The 21,030-nt window shown below is 37.3% G+C and overlaps 4 protein-coding genes across 4 annotated transcripts; 1 reads left to right on the forward strand and 3 right to left on the reverse strand.

Annotated features, from left to right (window-relative positions):
* Window positions 1–2,887: 2,887 nt before the first annotated feature.
* LOC107617803 (Leucine-rich repeat protein kinase family protein) lies at window positions 2,888–5,711 on the forward strand. The gene is made up of 2 exons (XM_016319673.3): window positions 2,888–4,758; window positions 4,872–5,711. Exons 1-2 carry the CDS (start codon window positions 3,279–3,281, stop codon window positions 5,525–5,527), a joined length of 2,136 nt encoding a protein of 711 aa, XP_016175159.1. The 5' UTR covers window positions 2,888–3,278; the 3' UTR covers window positions 5,528–5,711.
* Window positions 5,712–6,653: 942 nt separating this feature from the next.
* LOC107617802 (auxin-responsive protein IAA32) lies at window positions 6,654–8,324 on the reverse strand. Its single transcript, XM_016319672.3, has 4 exons — window positions 7,754–8,324; window positions 7,394–7,606; window positions 7,203–7,311; window positions 6,654–7,103 (listed from the first exon to the last, which is right to left on the reverse strand). Exons 1-4 carry the CDS (start codon window positions 8,061–8,063, stop codon window positions 7,022–7,024), a joined length of 714 nt encoding a protein of 237 aa, XP_016175158.2. The 5' UTR covers window positions 8,064–8,324; the 3' UTR covers window positions 6,654–7,021.
* A 1,525-nt stretch (window positions 8,325–9,849) lies between these two features.
* Window positions 9,850–14,416, reverse strand: LOC107616159 (alpha/beta hydrolase family protein). The gene is made up of 9 exons (XM_088500123.1): window positions 13,883–14,416; window positions 13,723–13,800; window positions 12,307–13,113; window positions 12,035–12,137; window positions 11,744–11,844; window positions 11,464–11,638; window positions 10,894–11,064; window positions 10,667–10,767; window positions 9,850–10,383 (listed from the first exon to the last, which is right to left on the reverse strand). Exons 1-9 carry the CDS (start codon window positions 14,165–14,167, stop codon window positions 10,327–10,329), a joined length of 1,878 nt encoding a protein of 625 aa, XP_088356249.1. The 5' UTR covers window positions 14,168–14,416; the 3' UTR covers window positions 9,850–10,326.
* A 3,417-nt stretch (window positions 14,417–17,833) lies between these two features.
* Window positions 17,834–20,805, reverse strand: PDE331 (Octicosapeptide/Phox/Bem1p family protein). Its single transcript, XM_016319596.3, has 2 exons — window positions 19,231–20,805; window positions 17,834–18,987 (listed from the first exon to the last, which is right to left on the reverse strand). Exons 1-2 carry the CDS (start codon window positions 20,571–20,573, stop codon window positions 18,132–18,134), a joined length of 2,199 nt encoding a protein of 732 aa, XP_016175082.1. The 5' UTR covers window positions 20,574–20,805; the 3' UTR covers window positions 17,834–18,131.
* Window positions 20,806–21,030: the final 225 nt, after the last annotated feature.

Consider the following 21,030-nt stretch of genomic DNA (forward strand, 5'->3'; position numbering starts at 1 on the left):
GAGTCCACTCATCATACCAAACTGATTTGTGGACATCTCCAATATTCCAATGAAGCCCTTCCTTGAGATGCTCATAGGCACTAACAATGACCCTTCCAAATTTAAGGCCATACTAAAAAATTAAGATATGGCCAAAAAAAAAAAAAAAGAGTGAATAACTCTTGACAATTACTTCGAAAGGATAATGAGGTCTCTAAGAAAAAAAAAAATACCCAATCTGATTTTTGATATTTTTTTTGGTTGATTAGTTCCTGTGCTAAAAAATAACATTAATTTTTTTTACACAGACACCTCGTTGTCCTTTTAAAGTAATTGTCAAAAATCAAGTTGAATTTTTTTTTAATTAAAGGCCTTATTGTCTTTCGAAATAATTATCAAGAATTATTTTGAGTTTTTTCAAAAAAATTTTGTCAAAAGTGTTACAAGTATTAATATGTGACTGGTTGATCACATATAGTATTTTATATTAAAAATAATACAACATCTAAATTTTTTTATAAATTAAATTTAACTAAATTAAATAATAAAATTTTAAATAATATTAATTATAATTTATTTTTTATTATATTAGACCAATTTAATTAAATTTAATTAAAAAAATTTAAATATATAATATTATTCTTATACTAATAAGGTATTAGAATTAATTTATTAGGTAAAAGTTAATGGTGATTAAAAGTGTGGTGGTTAAAGATGATTATTCTTTAGCTCGCAAATTGCTTTACGACGTGTGGCATATGGGTTTAGAGTTGGAAGTCTTTAATCCAAGCGCAAAAGAACTGAAGAAGACTAACACGAAGCTAAGTGTAGTAACTAGTTATTTTTTACCGCGTTGGCAATGTGGTCATTTTGATTCCTAAATCGATATTAGGCAATGTCACTTTTATTTGGATATGCATTGATATTGTCCCGAACCAAGAACATAATAACATTTAAACTTAAATCACTGCGAATATAAAATTATAAATGCATAAACTTAAAGACAAGAGAAATTAAAAGTTGGCAGAATGGAATAAGCTTAGCCATCGACAAGTAAATGCCACCAATGACACTTATATATATATTAAAATTAATTATTGTATATTTATATATAAATATATATTATTTAATTTATTTTTAATATATATTTTATATTAATAATTAATTTTAGTATATACCTAATGTTGAGAAAAAAAAAATTAGAATACATAAATTGCTAAAATATGTAAATATTATTTGAAAATTGATTCAAGTATCTGAATATAATTTAAATTATTTGAATCTATACCGGCTCCACGGTGGGTACCAATTATTATTGTGTGAGTAACTCGGATGTAATTCGGTTTTTGGGAGTTGACGTCGAACTGTTGCCTTCAACGCTGAGCTATAAGTTAGGAAGATCCAAACTCTTCGTCCAAAGAAGTATCACATTACGGAGAGTATGAACAAAGGGGGAGTGTACATGTAAAAGGTACTCCGATGCTTAAATTAGTATTGTGAATTCAATGTATATTTTGAAGATAATATATTATATCTTTATAGGCGAGGTAGAATTGGTCGGTTATGCTTCTGTTAATCATCTGAATTAAAGAGCAGTTATTACATTTTAGTAGGTGATGATGACTGGTCGAACATTTTTATTCCAAGATGTAGTTTGTTGAGTCTGATTATAACGCATGATGCCGAGTTATAATGCATAATGCCGAGTTATAGTTTCATATTTGTAACAGCCGTATCACCTAATATGATGGTGGTATATATATAAGTGTACTTTTTAGCTTTTCATTTTTTTTTGTTTTTCACGATATTCTCCAATCCCACATATTAAAGACTAATTCGTTGCGATACTGAGTTCTATTAAGGATTTGTCGTTAGACAATGAACTTTTCGTTTTTTGTTTTTCCATTTTTTTTTTATTTGGAGTGTAATGTGTGGTGTTAAGGCACTAATTCTTTGTTGTTTTGGGATATGGATAGATGACAGTTTACGACATACAGAAAAGGGCCTAGCCCACAGGAGTAGGGAGTAGGCACTTGTGTTTGATAAAGCATTTTCTTGTTAAGTGTGTTAACAACTATATTTGATAATTTTAAATAAAATAATTTTTAATAAGTGTAAGCTATAACAATGTTGGCACAGCCTTGTTCGTCTAAAGGGGGGCCATCTTCAGATTTTACATGTAAATTATACATAATTTGTAGTTTGGTCCCCTAAAGTTTTAAAATTTGACCCCTCTATCGCATCCTTCCACCATATTGATGGATCTCTATTTCTGTGTATTTAAGCGATTTTAGTGTAGAACGCAGGCAATAATATTTGTTTATTGTTCTTGTTATGATGAGCTTGGGCTGTAAAGGGCAACGAGACGCTTGTTATGATTGACCATAGTGGCGGGCTCACGCTCCCATTCCCGTTACTTCTATTCTATCAATCCGTAATATACGAAGGAAAAATAAATATATATTTTTAAATAAATAATTATTTTATTTTTTCTAAATATATAATTGTGTAATAAATGTGTAAAAAGTAAAAAGCAGTTATTTAGTAAGTAACGGTTCTGATACGATGTAGGGAAATAAATAGTAGGGCAATTTACGCATGTAAATTGTTTGATCTCCAATATTACGCAAATACATTGTTTCAGTTTTTAATACGCAAATGCATTGTTTCTATATTTTATGTAAACCGCTACTGCCAGTAGCGGTTTACGTGTGAGTGTGTGTATAAACCGCTACTGGCAGTAGCGGTTTACGTGTAAGTGAGTGTGTGTAAACCGCTGCTGGCTGTGTGCGTGTGTAAATAGTATGTGTGTGTGATGTGGTCTCCATTCCATGCATTGTAACAAGTGCCAAGTCCCCTAAGCAGAAGACCACGGACATGTAAAAGCTCAAAACGTGAAGCATTTTTCATACAAATTTCATAGATATATGGAGTAAGAATCCAATTGAATACAAAACTATAAAGATAGAAAGGTATCGCGTGAGTTGTCCGTGCTGGCACTCTACTGAGTAGTCACCAAACTTAGCAGCTCTCTCTCTCTCTCTCTCTCTGCACTCCCCAACCCCAAAAAAGTCTTCTTTTTTTCCATTGCTTTCCCACTCTTCAACACAACACACTGCTTCTTTATTCTCTCTCCTCGGTTGTCGTCTTCCTCCTACCTTTTTCTTTTCTCTGTAACAAACACACAACACAGAATCAACCCCCCTCAACCAGCTGCTGCTGCTGCTGCTTCTTCTTCTTCCTTGCTTTTTCTTGTGTAAGTTCTTGGATTTGCTCCAACGGTCACTAAGTTGGAGGACATGTCCCCTTTCCTTCTGCTTTTCTTTCTTCTTTGCTGCAACTCTCTTGCACCTCTTGTTAATTCCCTCAATGCCGAAGGCTATGTGCTCTTGACGCTTAAGCAGTCCCTTCAAGACCCACAAGGCTCCATGGTCACTTGGAATTCTTCCCATGACAACCCTTGTTCATGGAATGGGATTACCTGCAAGGACCAAACTGTTGTCTCCATTAGCATCCCAAAAAGGAAACTTTATGGCTCTCTCCCTTCAGCTCTGGGATCTCTCTCCCAGCTCCGCCATCTCAACTTCAGGAACAACAAGCTCTTTGGAACCTTGCCTCCTCAGCTTTTTCAAGCTCGGGGGCTGCAAAGTTTGGTGCTTTATGGCAATTCCTTCTCTGGGTCTGTTCCCAGTGAGATTCAGAATCTCAGGTACCTTCAAACTCTTGACTTGTCACAAAATTCCTTCAATGGGTCATTGCCTGCTACAATTGTCCAATGCAAGAGGCTCAGAACCCTTGTTCTCAGTAGAAACAATTTCACTGGCACTTTGCCTGCTGGATTTGGTACTAGTTTCTCTTCTCTTGAGAAACTTGACCTCTCTTTCAATCAATTCAATGGTTCAATTCCTGCAGACATGGGTAATCTAACTAGCCTTGAAGGAACTGTTGATTTGTCTCATAATCATTTTAGTGGTTCAATACCAGCTAGCCTTGGTAACTTGCCTGAGAAGGTTTACATTGATCTTACTTACAACAATTTGAATGGTCCAATACCACAAAATGGTGCTTTAATGAATAGAGGACCAACTGCTTTTATTGGCAATCCTGGTCTGTGTGGCCCTCCTTTGAAGAATTCATGTGCCCCTGACACTCCAGGTGCTAGTTCACCTTCCTCATTCCCGTTCATGCCTCATAATGACTCATCTCAGGATAATGGTAATGGTTCTGGGAAGAGTGAGAAAAACAAAGGGTTAACTAAGGGTGCTGTGATTGGCATTGTTGTGGGTGATGTGATTGGAATTTGCCTTTTAGGTCTTCTGTTCTCTTATTGCTATTCAAGGGTTTGTGGTTTTGATCAGGATCAGGATGTTATTGGTGTTAGCAAGGGGAGGAAAGGAAGTAGTAAAGAGTGTTTCTGCTTCCGAAAGGACGAATCCGAGGCCTTGTCTGATCATGTTGAGCAGTATGATCTTGTTCCATTAGATAGCCAAGTGGCCTTTGATTTGGATGAACTTCTTAAGGCATCAGCTTTTGTTCTTGGGAAGAGTGGAATTGGAATTATGTACAAAGTGGTGCTTGAAGACGGGCTTGCATTGGCGGTGAGAAGATTGGGGGAGGGAGGTTCTCAAAGGTTCAAAGAGTTCCAAACCGAAGTAGAGGCAATAGGAAAGTTGAGACATCCAAACATTGTGACTCTCAGAGCTTATTACTGGTCTGTTGATGAGAAGCTTCTCATATATGATTATATACCAAATGGAAGCCTCGCTGCTGCAATTCATGGTAAGTTTCATTATGGACAAACCTTTTTATTATTTTCTTCAATACCAATTTGCAATTACTTATGGTTTGACACATTGTTCATTTGGCTGTTTGGTTGCATTTGATGACTTCAGGGAAGCCTGGACTAGTTACATTCAGACCGCTATCTTGGTCTTATCGATTGAAAATCATGAAAGGAACTGCAAAAGGATTGGTCTACCTGCATGAGTTTAGCCCCAAAAAGTATGTTCATGGAGACCTGAAGCCAAGTAACATCCTTCTTGGACATAACATGGAACCACACATATCTGATTTTGGACTCGGGCGCCTTGCAAATATTGCCGGAGGTTCCCCAACCATGCAATCCAGCCGAGTGGCTGCTGAGAAGCCGCAAGAGAGACAAAGGAGCTTGTCCATAGAACTTACACCTAATATCTTGGGGAATGGTTATCAGGCTCCAGAAACACTAAAAGTGGTGAAGCCATCACAGAAGTGGGATGTTTATTCATACGGTGTGATCTTGTTGGAGATTATCAGCGGAAGGTTACCGATTGTGCAAGTTGGTAACTCGGAAATGGACCTTGTTCAATGGATTCAGTTCTGCATTGAGGAGAAGAAACCACTCTCAGATGTGTTGGACCCATATTTAGCTGAGGAGGCAGATAAGGAAGAGGAGATAATTGCAGTGTTGAAGATTGCAATGGCTTGTGTCCAAAGCAGCCCTGAAAAGAGACCTACAATGAGGCATGTGCTTGATGCTTTGGATAGATTATCTGTATCCTCTGATTGAGCTGTGAAATTGTGAATGCATTTCATTTCTTAAGTTTTTGCTTCTCTTTTTAATTTAACTCTCTGGTTTCGTTTAAGGTCTTCAATCTGCTAGGATTTTCAATGGTTTGGCTAGAAGTATGAAGAAGCCCTTGTGATTGAAGTACTAGCTAGTAAAGAAATAAAGCAATTTGTTTGAGGAAAAATCATTGATCTCTCTAATATTTTTCTCATATGTTTGTTTATTTATTTATTGATCAATTTGTTTGAGAGAATATCTTCATCGTAAACCACCTAATTAAACTTTTATTAGACCAGTGACTAGGTCTGAGCCTGTGTTTTATTAGGTATGTCTCAACCTTTGTTGTCACCCAATATTTTGGTGAAAGATTAGTCTTAGCACGTGATTCGACGGAAAATTATAAACTAGGAATAATGTTTTGTATAACTGTAATTAATTATATAATTGCAACTGATTTGACGTATACATGATCTGTCACAAACTACACTTTACATTGTGTCACTTCTTTTGTACCCAAGTTCTAAGTTCTATCTCAATTTACATTTGGCATAATGTTAAAAAAGAATATTTCGATGAAAGAGTAGCAAAAGATAAAGCAAATGAGTCCTTAATAAAGTCAAGCTACCTAGTACCTAATCCCTACACTCTGTTCAAAATTAGCTTAGCAAGTTAGCATGGCTCTCTAGGATATGATACTATTTTACAAGAGTTTTGTATTAATTATATTGAGACCATGCTATATAATGCAAATAATAAAACTTAGTGCATCATTCATAAATTTTACTCCATGATTTTACATTAGTTGTGACTTGTGATGTTGTTGGACTTGGGATACCAAACCATGTGGCGCAAATTTTGGGGAAACAAATTCCATCAATGTAGGAAAAAATCTTAGCTGTCATTTTGGATTTTACTACAAATTGGTGTTATTATTCTTCTGACTTTGATAGTGACAGCAATATCATTTAACATTTATCCTGTGTGTTTTTGGGTAGTTAATTTGTTGTGAATTCAACGCTCAAAATAAAATTGTGTTTTGATTTATGGTTTAATTGAATTGATTATCTTAGTGAAGAGAAAATGTAAGGAAATGATCAAATAAATATGTGACTGTCATAGTCAACAATTTGTCCCGAGAATCATTGCTGGTTGCTAGGCATTGATTTGTTATAAGTTATAACACTGTGGACACCAGGGTCCATAAAGTGAACTAATTGAAATTTAGAAAACGAAAGGTGTTATATGTAATAGTCCACATGAATGCTAATAATCAATCACCTTGAGAATTTTCCATCAAGTACTTGCTTTACTCTCTATTCTCTAACATTCCATGTGCTTCTAGTGAAGCTGATTCCATCACATTCTATGTGGACAGACACCAAATAAACATAAAGTTATCAAGGAACTAAAAAAAGAAAAGAAAAAGAAAAGGTCATCAAGATAGTTTTGGTTTCTTTCTACTGAAGAAACCCAACATGAGGAATGACACAAAATTTAGATGTATCCAGATGAACAGGAAGCAAGGCCTGCATTCCTTTTTGCAATCCTTAATCTCTTCACACATTCTACAAACTCTCTGTAAAGAAAAGGTAGTGAAAACCAAAGTTAGAATTTCCATTAGTATATATGCCATGCACTTTGGAATTTTAGTGTATCTGATGAAGAGAGAACCTACTTCCATGGCACATCACCTACACTCCTCCAATTATCTTCTCTGTCTTTGTAGAATAATGAGTACTCTGAATCAGGTTGGAACAATCTTAGACCTGAGAGGCTTTGGCTTCCTGAGTTGTACAACAAGGTAATTAATGTAAACATAAAAAACTAAACAAATCATGCAAGTGCTGCATTATTGAATGTGCCTACCAAACATGTCTTCTAATTGGATAGCTAGACTTGAGTATCCTCCATGATCAAGTATGCAAATTTTCCTACCAATTGTAACCCTATCCATATTCACCTTCACATAGGCCCATCTCTCATTGCTCTGGACCCCCTCTATCTCTTCATCAAAGTTCTTGCTTGAGTTCTTCAGGTTGAGATTAGAGTGAGGCCAATCCATAATATCATCATCATACACTAAATCCAAACATAACTTCATTATATCAGCATATGGAAGCATCTCTCACTATAAACCTTTATTAGTTGGTCAAGTTAATGATGATGAATATGAGAAAAAGAAGGGGAAAGAATTTAAAAAAATATAAGGGGATGAAAAAAACATACAGTTGGCAGAAGAATGAGAAGCCTCATGTTGAACAGTTTTGAGGCTAAGACCAAGATCAATGATGTCATCACTCTGTTTGTCTTGGTAGAAAACTGAGTGAAAAGTTGAGGAGTTCAAAAGAAAGCTTGATGTGTTTGAATCCATAGTGATGATATCTGCTTCACTTAAAATAGCTAAACAGTAAATGTAGGTGTTGCTGACCAAGGTAGAACTTAACCTATTTATAGTAAAATATCTGAGTGATGAAACTAAGTAACTATCTAAATGACATGTCCAAGAGCACATGGAAGACAAGGAAAGTTTCTCCATTATCAATCATTAAATGCACAAAGCTTATCTTCTGTTACCGCCAACATGGAACACTAAGGTAAAAACAAAACAGCACAAGAACAAGGCATGGCCAAATTGATCCTAACAGTAAGTTTCTCCGGATTCTGCTTCCTCACATTGCTACACTTGCTGAGAGCCTCAGGCTCTTCATGTCAATATGTATTCCATCTTCAAAATATCCCAACAAAAGAAGTGTAAGCTTTTTGTAATAAAAGTAGACTTGATTATTGGTAAATGATTATAAATCCTGGTGCTAATCACCTCGGTATAAGCACCATGACAGTACAAATATCAACATTGCACCTTAAAATACATAGTGAAAATAGGTATATTCTTAAAGCTCACATTTGAATATTTGTTTTCAGTTATGGCAGGGCTGCCACTTTTCAAGGGAACAACTATGTGGTTGAAATACCGACATCCCACACCGCCCTGTTTTTGGCTGCATTCCACTTTTCTTACTTTTTAGATACACAATTGCAATGGAAGAATGTAGAGTTATTAATGATACTTAATTACAAATTTATAGTAGATTAAGTTGAATTAGGACAACACCAATGATAGTAAAGCAATGAACTTGTTGTACATGATGATAGATTTGAGAAATAATATAGTTAGTTCAGGCTCATTCCCTGATGGCAATGCCGAAGGAGAGTTCCTGCTGGCCTCTACCGGCCAGGATCTTGATAGCTACGCCGGAGGGGTCTCGGCAGGATACCATATATTCATGAACTCGTTATATGACAGACTGTTACTAATCTTGAACTTCAAAATTCTAGGTACAACCTATGATTGATTTAGATTATTGTTGAAGATGTCAGGATCAAGAACAGTGGTCAGTGTACACAAATGTGGCTGATGAATAGGATAATTGAGAGGTGTTGATTACGGATTGTATTTGCTTTTTCATTCTATTGCTATTGACTTTTGCTCCTAATGACGACAATGTGTCTACTACTTCAGCTTTCAAGAAACATGCTGCTAGTTCCTACCCTATGAACCTCTTTGGCAAAGGGTGTCTTAAGAATTATAGAACAAACTATGCACTACTACCTAATAGTTGGTGGTATCAATCACCGTTCATTCATAACCCAACATTTAGGCACTTTTCTGTTTCCTCCTTCATGCACGTCTAACGATTCCTCTAACGAGATGACAACTCAATCTGGATTTATAGATGTAACCATGTAAGTTTCTTCTATTATAACACTGATTTTGATGGTGCTTACGAGTTATGCTGTTAAAAGCCACATCTAGAGTTATGTTTTGTATATCTAAATGTTATGATTTAAGTCTATATCTTCGGTAAAAAAATTTAACAATAAGTTTAATATGTTAATATGTTTTTTGGCTAAAAAAAAACTGTGGATGTAGTTACAATATACTCTTTCTTCTTGATGGTTGATATGTCTACGAGCATCATTTATTTGTTGAAAAAATATTCAGTTTGGTCCCTGAAGTTACACGAGCTTCAATTTAGTCTTTGAAGTTTCAATTGTCTCAATTTAGTCCCTGAATTTTTCAAATTTTAATCACGTTAGTCCCTACAATGGTTTCCGTCACAGAGTCAATTGAAAAGTTTGGGGACTAAATTGAGACAATTAAAACTTCAAGGACTAAATTGAGATTCAAGTGTAACTTCAGGGACCAAATTGAGTATTATCTCTTTATTATTTGTTATCAACCAATCAACAGTAATTATATAATTAGAGGCAGGCACTAGTTTACTCATTTTTTATCTCTCTGTTAAAAACAAAATAATAAGTGAACAAATAAAACATTTTCTTTTTTTATTATTCGAAAAAGGAAAGAATTACATCGATAAGTGAGTCTTATCAAAACCTGACCAGTTGGCTTGGTCCAAATTCATTGAAGAAACTTGAGCAGGGCATGGTATTTACACAACTCTTACAGCACTTCAGATATCAGGGACTATGCCGCAAGCAAATAATATGTTCTTACAGATTCCTCTTAAAAGTATATAATTCCTATCACTCTATCCTTGGAAAACTTCAATGCACAAAAGGATCTATAAACTTAAACTCTCAACTTTCTTGTATAGACTATGTACGGTAACATATACATAGTGATGTTGCGAGTAACATCCACACCCACATGTGTAAGCATAAGCTCCAAATGGATGTGCAAAAGGCACATGAGAAAAGATATACTATGCCTCTTTGGGATTTAGTAATCAAGCATGGTCAAAGAACAATGCATTTGATGAAATTGATGGTGTAAATCACTTGTCGTGACTACTCAGAAATTCAATTATGCATGGATAAACCTGCTCCACTGCCTGCGTTCAAAATATAAATAGAATAAACATCACAAAAATTTTAGCAGCAGAAAACATGAAAGAGAATATGAATACACACACACAAAACAAGGGTGACTCTAGATTTCAACCTCCTAACATTGTATGGTTTGTGGTAATGCACTTCTACTGCCAGGAACCAGGTTAGGCAAATAAATTGCGCTTTGACTATGTTATTGTCTTTTTTTGAAAAAAAAAAAAAAAAACAATTCTCTAGTATCTAAAATATAATTAACAATGACAACCAAACGGGGTAGGTTCATACCATTCTTCCTCCAACCAAGTCATAATGAGCATAATGTGGACCTTCAGGCTCGCCAAAAAGTTTATAGGTAACCAGGTGATCAGGAATCAGCTTAACAGTTTCTAACAATTGAAAAAAAAAAAGTTAAAAAAAAAAAAAAAACAAAACAAAACAAACAAATAAAAGAAGTACCTTCACTTGTTTAAACTTGGGGCAAATAAATAGGCATTTATAAATATAATGTTTACCTTTCACAGCTTCAGGTGGACAAATCATATCTCGGTCTCCAGCAATAGCTAAGATAGGGACATTGTTTTTGTGTATATGATCCTTGTAGAAAAAGGTCCCATTCCTGTTACATAACCCACGCTCTCTAAATGCTGTTGTGAGTTGCAAGATAAGTTTTGCTGGTATAGTACCTACCAGTTGCAATTATATCATACAACAGTCAGTTACATTGGTCTATTGACAAGTCACTAATAATTTCCTATTTTCCTTAACTCAAGAATACACCCTTTTTGTATACAACATGTACCAAACCTATTCCAGACCAATAAAGTTCTGATCTATATATCCAACTTGCATATAGGAGCAAAAGCAGCTACATCCACAAAGAACATATAGCAGTTCATGGCATTACAAGCCAAATATGAAACCACATGGAGCGCTAGCCCATTTTACCTTGCAGTAAAATTCAACCTAATTGTGGAAAATATAGCAACAAGGGTTGAACTTTAAAATCAGAGCCTTTAATACCATCTCAATAACCGACCCTCCTAACAAATTAGGCTATTTGGTGGACGAGTAGAAGCACTTACAGAAGTTATTTAAGACCAGCCTTTTTAACAAATCTGCATCCATCATGTCCTCAGCAGAAATCAAAGTATTTAACCACGACAACACATATGGTGGACGAGATGAAAGAGGATAAGCTGCAGCCAACATTGCTCCCAAGGGAACAACAGGGACATTCAGAGCCTGTGCAGGGTCTGCCTGTTTGATAAGTGACCAAATTCAGTACTATATCAGTAATTATGCAAAGTTAACCAGTACATCTATGTACAGAGATAAACAGAAACACCAAAACCATCCACTTACAAGGGGTAAGAGCAACTTTAGAGTTGATTTGGATGACGTGTAGTCTAAAGATGATGCTAGTGTAACCACTGCAGCTAATCTGGATTCTTTTTCTTCACAAGCTAGAATGAAATGATAAAACATGCTAATAACCAATTTGATATCTAATCAGAAACTGAATGAAGGTATTCCCAATCAACCCAGCATTGGGATACAGATAACTTGACAGCCATACATAAACAAAGAATATGTTAACAAAGAAAAGGTAAAAGTTAGTGCTCAATTCGTACTACCAAAGACCAGACAACTTACCAAACCGTGACAGCATCGAGTACAGCAAGATACCACCCATGGAGTGTCCAATTGCAAGCAATTTACCATCTTTTGGCTTGCTTTCATTCATTATGTATTCTATCTGTATTGGTTTAAAAAAAAATCACATAAGGATGTACAGCCAGAGAAAGTTCCTCGCAAATACTAGGCAGAAGAAAGTGATTGCAAAGATATAATTGTTAATAATTGTCAACACAATAAACATGAGCGATCAATATACAGCTTTCAAGCATGATAAGAAGTCACCTCACCGCAGCAGGAACATCTTCTTCCAAGTAATGATCGAAGTCCCAATCATACTTCACCATCAAGTCAAGTTGCCTTTGAAAATCTTCTATGGTAGAAGTAAAGCGTGCTTGTAGATCAAATAACGGCGGAGAAACAGAGAGCTGGCTTTCCTCAATAATTTTTACTAGCTTTTGACTCAGATCAGTTATTTGATTAGTAATACCAGAGTTTTGCCCTGTTTCCAACAAAGCTGAAAGCTTTCCTCTTATCTCATTGAATCGTTCATATAATGGAGAATCAACCAAAAGTTTTGATATTTGATCAAGTAATTTGGTAGACATTATCTTAGATTGGTTATCACTAAGAAACCCAGATACTCTTTCAGACAAACGCATAAAAGTCTCTGTCAACCTTGCAACCAATTTTGATTCATCCCAAACAGTAGCTAACCTAGTAAGTTCTTCACTGACTGCACCATTGCCAGTTTCTACTTCCAGGGAGGAAGAAGTGACAGATTCAGATATTGCTTCTGAATTGTTATTCAATTCTTTTTCTGAAGCCACAGCACCATTTAACTTCGATGCACTCTTCGAAGCAGATTCCATCTTGTCAGATATTGCATCTAAAATGTTATTCAACTCTTTTTCTGAGGCCACAACTCCATTCGAGTTAGATGCACTTTCTGAAGTAGCTTCCATCCTGTCAGATATTGCTTGGGAAGACTTTTGAATATCTTTGGAATTTGAACCATTGACACTCAAACCAGCTCCTCGTAATTCAAGGATCCAGGTTTCAAAACCCTGACCAGACATGTAGCGTGCAAATGATGACTGCAGTATATATCATGTGTTAATGGGGGGAGTCCAACATAGTACATGCATACATAAACCAGAAAGAATACATATATATAGCAAAGAAAATTCAAGTGACAACCTATCGTTAGGCAGACAGCAACATTGATTACTCAAAACTCAAAAGTATGTTAATTTAATAACTGAAACATAGTAATATGAAGGGGAAAATGCAACTTCAACCAGAGAAATATGGAAGATGCATCCAGAATTTTGCTACCAAACTTCCTGTTCCTACAAACATAAACATTGTTATGATGCTGTAGGATCTCATTCTAATGCTTAGGGTCATATTCATAACATGAAATCAGAGATGTGATTGATTTGATCCACCACACGCGTCACTCTTGCTTATGTCAATCATCCAATCAACAAATTACGGACATCAAAAATCAATCAAGGTTCCAAAATTCTAATTCTAACTAACCTCCACAATTTAGCACTTGGCAAGTTTACCAGCACAAGAAGATCACACAACAATGACTACAAGCATAGTAGTAATGCATACACATAAAACTAGAAAATTTAGGATTAAATTATAATATAAGAAAAATATATATAAATAAACAAATGATAAGAGGAAAGTACCCCAGGAGAAAGGTCATATCCAATGGCGTTAGTGCCAACTCCAGACAACAGTAACAGAGGGTGATTCCTTCGAGGTGCCTGCATCAAAATTCAATTTCATTTCCCAGGAAATGAAATCATTATATTCATAGCTCAATTTAAGAGGCATCGAGTAACGTACCTGAGGAGAAGGGTGGTACCGCCACAGCGCCAGCCTCCAATCGGAATTGGACACGGACACATAGTGAAGCTCGTCGGCGGTGCAAATGGAAGGCTTCTCAGGAAGCTTCACGGCGGCAGGAGAAGATGATTCACCGGCGCCGCCGTTGGTAAAAGCCCTGAGGCGGAAGGACGGCCTGTGCGGCGAAGATATGAGGCGGCAGAAGACGATGGAGCGTGGGACGGAACGAAAAGTGGAAGAGGCTTTGCAGAAAGCATAGAGTATATCGGATTGGATGGTTGCCATTTCCGAAAAGAACAAAGAAAGAAGAGCGTCGTTGCTTCTGGATTTGATTCGTTACTTCCTTCTGGTGTTTCTTGTTTTTTGTTTTTTGTTTTGTTGGTGTGATTTTCAAATATCGATTGCGACGGTCAAATTTTGCAAATTATGTAGCGGCGGATGGAGGTATGCGCACACTTAACACTTTTCTTTGGATTATCCCACGAGTTTCAGGCGGTTTTCGTATTCAACATTTCTGTTGCGAAAGCTTGACACACTAGCATCATTGTTATCCATTTCCACTAGGACCCATAACGCGACCAAGTTACGAGTTTTACGGAACAAATCCAATTACTTAAGGACATTTTAACCAATAAAAAAATGCCAAACCAATTATTGTTGTAATAAGTTGTTATTTATCAGTTACCATAGATTCATATATTTAACTCAAGTATTACTTAAATGCTTAAATTTGATTCATGATTGATCAAAATTCGTTAACTTGATAGTCGATATCCTCTCATGATTTCGATGTGATGATATTTATAATTATTTAAAATAATATTAAAATCTTATTTAAATATGAAAAATGAGTAATAAAAGTGATGGATAAAAATCATTTCTCAATAAACTATAAGCCTTGTGAGGTTACCTTGTATAGTGGATTGAGTAGTCCTACCTGTCACAGCCTAGCAGATAACCATTACGGCATTACCAATCCATGCAGGATAGGACTAAATTTAATATAAATTAATAATAATAATATGCTCGAAATTTGGAATGAAATTAAGTAATTAACGGTTTCTTTAGCTGAAGCCTTGAAGGTAGTGTTTGGTAGAGAGATAGAGATTGAAAGAATAAGATTGAGAGACAGAGACTAAGAGATAGAGACCGAAATAAATTTTAGTATTCTGTTTGGTGCAAAGTAAGAAACAGAAATTGAAATAAGAATAAAATTCTAATTTAATTTACACAAAGGATAAAATTGGAATTAATTAATTGAAATGGGGGTATTTTAGGTATAAAATATTATTAAAATTTCAGTCTCCGTCTCTAAAAATTTTAGTCCTTTATGTTCCTATTTTTTGGAGGTACTGAAATACTGAAATTTTAACAACAAAGACAAAAATTTTAATATAATCCTTGAACCAACAAACATAATATTGTGTCTCAATTTCTCAGTCTCTGTCTCAGTATGTCAAAACAAACGGTACCGAAGAGTCCGCAAAATACTCCTATATTCATATTAAGAAAGCAACATTGCTCCTGAATCCTGATCTATCATCTTTCCTATGGTCATTGAATGAATCCATAATTCCATACTAACCTTTTATTTTTTGCCTTTAACTTTTTCTTCGTTGTTCATTCTTTTTTAATTCAACTTAGGACTTTTTATTGGATCGAATGCCGAGTTCTATTGCATTTTCATTGAACTTTACAATGAGGCCTTACTGTTTACAAAATGGGCCATGGTTATTTTGTAGGCTTAAAAGCCCATTGAGTCACCATCTGCGAAGGAATCAAGGCTGAAAAACCAAAATCAAAACTGAAAGCTTTCGCACTCGTCTCTCTCCGTGTGTGAAGGCATGCAATGCACGGTGGCAACAGCGTTCATGAGGTGATTTGGAATTATCACGGCTATTTCTATGTAGTTTTCTAGTTGTTTAGTTTCATGCTTGTTTTATGCATGGCAAGTCCAATCTTCAACTGTGGTAGAGATTGTTGAAAGGAATTTCAGCGACGAGGGCCACAGCCCACAGGATCTACTTTCTCTCACATCTATTATTGATTACACGGTTGTTATGAAAAGATAAATATTGAATTTTATTCTTCCTTTCCAAATTGCCAAATTCTATATGTTCGAATATCTTCAAATGCTTTACACACACTCAGAATATGTCAACGGGGTTCGCTCATTATATAATTAACGCAACGATTCTTCTTGGAGGACAACACTTAGTTTTTTGGTGGGGTTAGAACGTCTAAAACTGAAAGCAGATAGGATTTTTAAAGTTGGGAGCTTGAAGTGGGCCCCTTAGTGGGCTGGCCATTATTTGGTGGCCTACTCAATTTTTTAAGGGTTGGCAGTCCACCAATCCATGAAATTGATAGAAGAATAAAATGGTTTGACAAGAGAAGTGACTCTTATCACTATGGAATTATGTGCCTTGAAGCAAAGGGTAAAAGACTAAAAGTACTAAAACCTACAATTATATCATGGAATTCGGGTTTGAAAGGCAAGGCAGGTTCCCAGGTTGGCAATTTGGATGGAGTAGAGGAGAGTAGTGGGAATCACACATTCACACTCCTCTCTAGTATCTACTCCCTGACCCCTGCCGTTATTTTGATCTTGAACATTGAATAGAGACCAATTATATGCTTCATTGTATCCCAAGCATTTTATGGAAAACTGAGGACCCATGAACTCCGTTGACATTAAAACGGGTAAGGAGTAGGGTGTAGGGACCATTAACTCTTTTGACAACTGCTTCGGTGCTTCCTCTTTCAAATTTGTTGTCCATGATAATCTTCAATAATCATATTATGACTCAGAAACCATGCATTAACCAGTCAGCATCAACCACTTATGTCAGCATTTAATTTTCACTTAAGCAGTAGCTAAATTGTTATACAATTATTCAGATTTAAGCATTAATCTATTGTTATCATCCCGATCACCATACTCATAAGCTAGTACTAGATGCGTTACGCAAACCTAAGTAATAACATTTAAACCTCGTACTGTTAGTTAATTTTTAATTAATCACTAACTAGTAATTAGTGCATTCTAAAATACAATAAAGCATCGAATCAGCTGTACTTTGCCACAGGGGCCACGTGAAATCGAGTAAAAACAACGTATGCAGCAACGTGCACTCCCTGTTATGATGGTTGGATTTGTGAATCTTAAAGTTCACTATACGTCAAAATTTTCCAATCTTTGCTTTAACATTATCATACGGTTGTGTGACATGAGCTGATTCTCCTATGCATCGAATAGAACTTGAATTGCGGTGCCACAACACGTTGTTTTCAGTCTCAATAATGCACGAGATATATGATAGCGTTCTTGCATAATGTGAAACATGAAAAGTATGCCATTCATTAAGCCAGAGAGATAATTACAAAAGCGGGGTTATGAATTATGATCTTTCAGAGTGTGATCGCCTAAATTTCCTTTTTTATATGACTTCTATGATGAACAAGAACATTTGCATATTCCTTTAGTTACAAAAAATTTTCTTTATATTTCTAAGTTACTTTAAAAACAATTTTTACTTGCTTCAGAAAACAAAAGAAACTATGAATTGATTCTTTTCTAAGTTAAAAATTTATTAAGAACTTTATCCAATTAATCTAAAATTTTTAAAAGTAATTTTTCATTTTTTAAAAGCTTTGTTCAAACAGATAATCTTAAAAAACACACTCAAACTTGGCTGCACATTTTTGTTTGGTCATGCGCAGCAAACTGAAAACATGATTTTCCATAGAAAACGAGCAAGAAGGATGAAAGGGCCAAATAAACGTGTGATTAAAAATTCATTTTTCTATGTAAAAGTGCGTAGTTGTGGTCCTTCTAGGCGAAGATGGATATAGCAGAGAAGAACGACAAAATCATAGTCCAACAACCGAAATGGCCACAATCAATCAAAATTTCCATGAAAAAATAAATCACATACCAAAGAAAGAAAAGAAAACAATGGCAAAATATATTTATATATGACAATCATTTCAGGAATTGATATATGACCTTCACAATAAAATGTTTTAGAGACTTGAACTTTTACAGTATAAACCTTGGACCAATTTCCTTTTACAGGGATGAGAAGAAGATTATCAGAGTTTCTTTTCTTATTTTTCTATGCAAATAGATAACCACAAACATGCACCAAACATGACTGACCGACTGGAACTACATATATAAAACTTAAAAAGGGCAAACCAAACCGGTTTTCTTCAAAATTGTTTCACTTTTGTTTTAATGACAAGTTTATAATGGCTGTGAAGTTCTTATCTGTTGCTTCATGTTGTCCGAGGGTTGCTGAGTGGAACCGTCCGGCATTACCATGGCAGCGGCTGTCATGGTCTGGTACTGAGAAGGCATTGAGGGTGCCAGAGGTTGAGAGTAGTATATCTGAGCATGTGCCGGATCCGCATAATCAAAAGCATAATTATGAGGGGGAGCAGAATTTTGAGCAATAGACTGAGAAGGGTGGTGAATCTGGGAGTAAGCAACATACTGTTGCTGATGCTGACTGGTAGGAACTTGAACCAATTGAGGGGTACCGGCACTCACAGCTCTGTATGCAGCTGCCGTCATTTCAGTCTTGGGCATGGGAGCATTTCTCATGGGGTTGTAAGCTGCAGAAGGTGGAACCAATGTGGTGGGATTTGGCGGAGTCTGGGGACGGCTGGAAGGAATGCTTGAGGCGGATTCAGCCATGTTAGGCTGCTGAACAGGCATGTTGTAAGCCGGGGGCTGTCTCGCAGGAACGTAGTAAACCTGGTGGTGGGACTGTTGCTGGGAAGGATATACTGGATAGTAGGCGGATATCGGCACGGCCCCAGGAGGAGCATGGTGAATGAAATGAGTACCATGAATGAACTGCTGCTGTTGTTGCTGTTGAGGCTGCTGCTGCGGCGGCTGTTGTTCAAATTGCTGTTGCAACAAGTATCCTGGGTCCTGTACAAGCTGCTGCATCTGGATCCGACCATGAGGATCGGACACGTTTAGTTTTGGATCAACCGGGTTACTAGGAACCCTTGTAGTCCCAGGCTGAATCTGAACTTGGTCTTGATAGATCACAGCTTTTTGCCGAGAGATTGCATTTGAAAGACTACTATCACTGCAGGATCAAAACAAAACCACCAACAAGACCCTAATTCAGACAGTACCAAACCAATCCAGCATTCCAGAATTACAATAATCCAAATCCAAATCATAAAAATAACACGCAGTGATACCAAGTGACAATTCACAAACCATCCAGATGAATGAAACAATTAATGAATGATCCAATTGCGAATTCACATACCCAAAACGACATGCATATAATGAATAACAAAGAGAAGGATGAAACTGAGAATACCTTGAAACTGAATCTGGAGAAGGCAAATCAACGACGCCAGTTGACTTCGGTTGAAATTGAGGCTGTAAAACCTGTTGATGTTGAGGTTGTGACTGTGACTGTGTTTGCTGCGGCTGAGGCTGAGGCTGAAGCTGTGGTTGTTGCTGTGGTTGTTGCTGCAACTGTGGCTGAGGTGTCGGTGGTTTTCTGTAACCCACAGGCACGCCATGATCCGATCTCTCATCATCGGAGAAAACCCTGTTCTGGTACTCCCCAGCCACCAGCGCTGAGCTAACAGGCACACCCACCCCAGCGGCAGATAGAGTGACCGGCACAGGCGGAGGCGGAGGCGAAGAAAGCACCACCAGCCCCTCGTCTTGCTTCTGCCCCAATCCACCGGCAACACTCACACCCATCTGCGCAAACTGCTCCTCAATTCCCAAAACCTTGTGATCCTGCACCATCCTAACCCCGCCGCCACCGCTGCCATCTTCCACATGAACCCTAATCGGCGGCAAATTGGCCAGCGACGGCGATGAAGAAGTAGAGCCAAACGAAGAAGTAGTCTCCAGCATGGGCGAATCGGGAACAGAATGAACCTCCTGTTTCGGATTCTTGCCGTTTCCAAAAGATCCAGGCTGAGAAGAAGCCTCGACAGGGTCCCTTGAGCTATGGTCAACATTATTCCCCGAAGCATCGTCGTCGAGACCCAAAAGGCAATTCACAGAGGCAGAGTCAGAGAAACCCCGGTTGAGCAATCCAGAGCCGTTTAGGGCGTTGAGGAACCAATCATCAGACTTGGCGGAACTTTCTAGAATGGGCGGAATACTTTGAACCGATTCAGGCTTTGTTGGGAAGAGAAAGAGCCGAATTCGCGAGGGTTTCACGGAAGGGTTGTTGTTGGTTCGGTCATACTCGTCGATCATGTTGTCGAGGTCCTCGTCGGTGGTAACAGAAATCAAAGAATCCAGGTCTTCGTTGGGGAGCTGGTACTTGAGGCTGAACGGTCTTCCATTCAGGAACGTCTTTGAGAGGCGCGTGGAGAGGTCCGCGAGTGAAGTTGTTCGCTCAACCACCACGATTCGAGTGTCGCCGCCTACATAGCAGAGCGACTTGTCGTGAGGCCGGGGAACGATGTGGCCGCCATAGCTGCACATAAGCCGGAGCTTCGATGACGCCGGCGGGAAGGGCTCGTCCCATGAGTCCGTGTTGCGAGAGCGTGGGGACGAGTCCACCGAGTCAGGGTAGTTCAGGTGTGACGGCGGTGGCGGCGCTGGTTGCTGAGGTTGTTGTGGCGGCGGCGCCACCGAAGACAACGGCGGAGGCTGTGCGGTGTGTGGTGGCGTTGGAGGTTGCGCCTCCATGGTTTTGTGTTTGGAAGCAAAAAAATAAAATAAAAAAATAAAAGACGAAAAGAAAAGTTTGGTTGGTGGTGTTGCCGCTGCTGCCTCCTTCGCAGCGCAAAAGAGTGTGTGTGGAAAAGGGGCTCTCTCTGTTTGCCGTTAATGTTCTTATACTTGCTTAACGCAATTATGTTATTTATTTATATATTATCGTTTCTAATCTAAATACTAAAGATATTATATTATCTTATCTAATAAAAAAAGAGATGATATGATAATAAAACTAAAAAGATATGATAATATTTGAAAGGGTATTTTGGGGAAAGCGGAGTCGCGGATTGAATACCGTGGGAAAAGGCAACTAGAAAAAGAGAAACAGTGTGATGGGTTCGAGTTTGACAGCTGGTTTACTGATTGGACCCAGTTGGGTTTTTGGTTACTTGTGTTTCCCCCCTTTACCGCAATAATTTAAAAACAA

Source organism: Arachis ipaensis, chromosome B9 (genome assembly GCF_059453495.1).
Source record: "Arachis ipaensis isolate K30076 ecotype BB chromosome B9, ASM5945349v1, whole genome shotgun sequence".
NCBI lineage: Eukaryota > Viridiplantae > Streptophyta > Magnoliopsida > Fabales > Fabaceae > Arachis > Arachis ipaensis.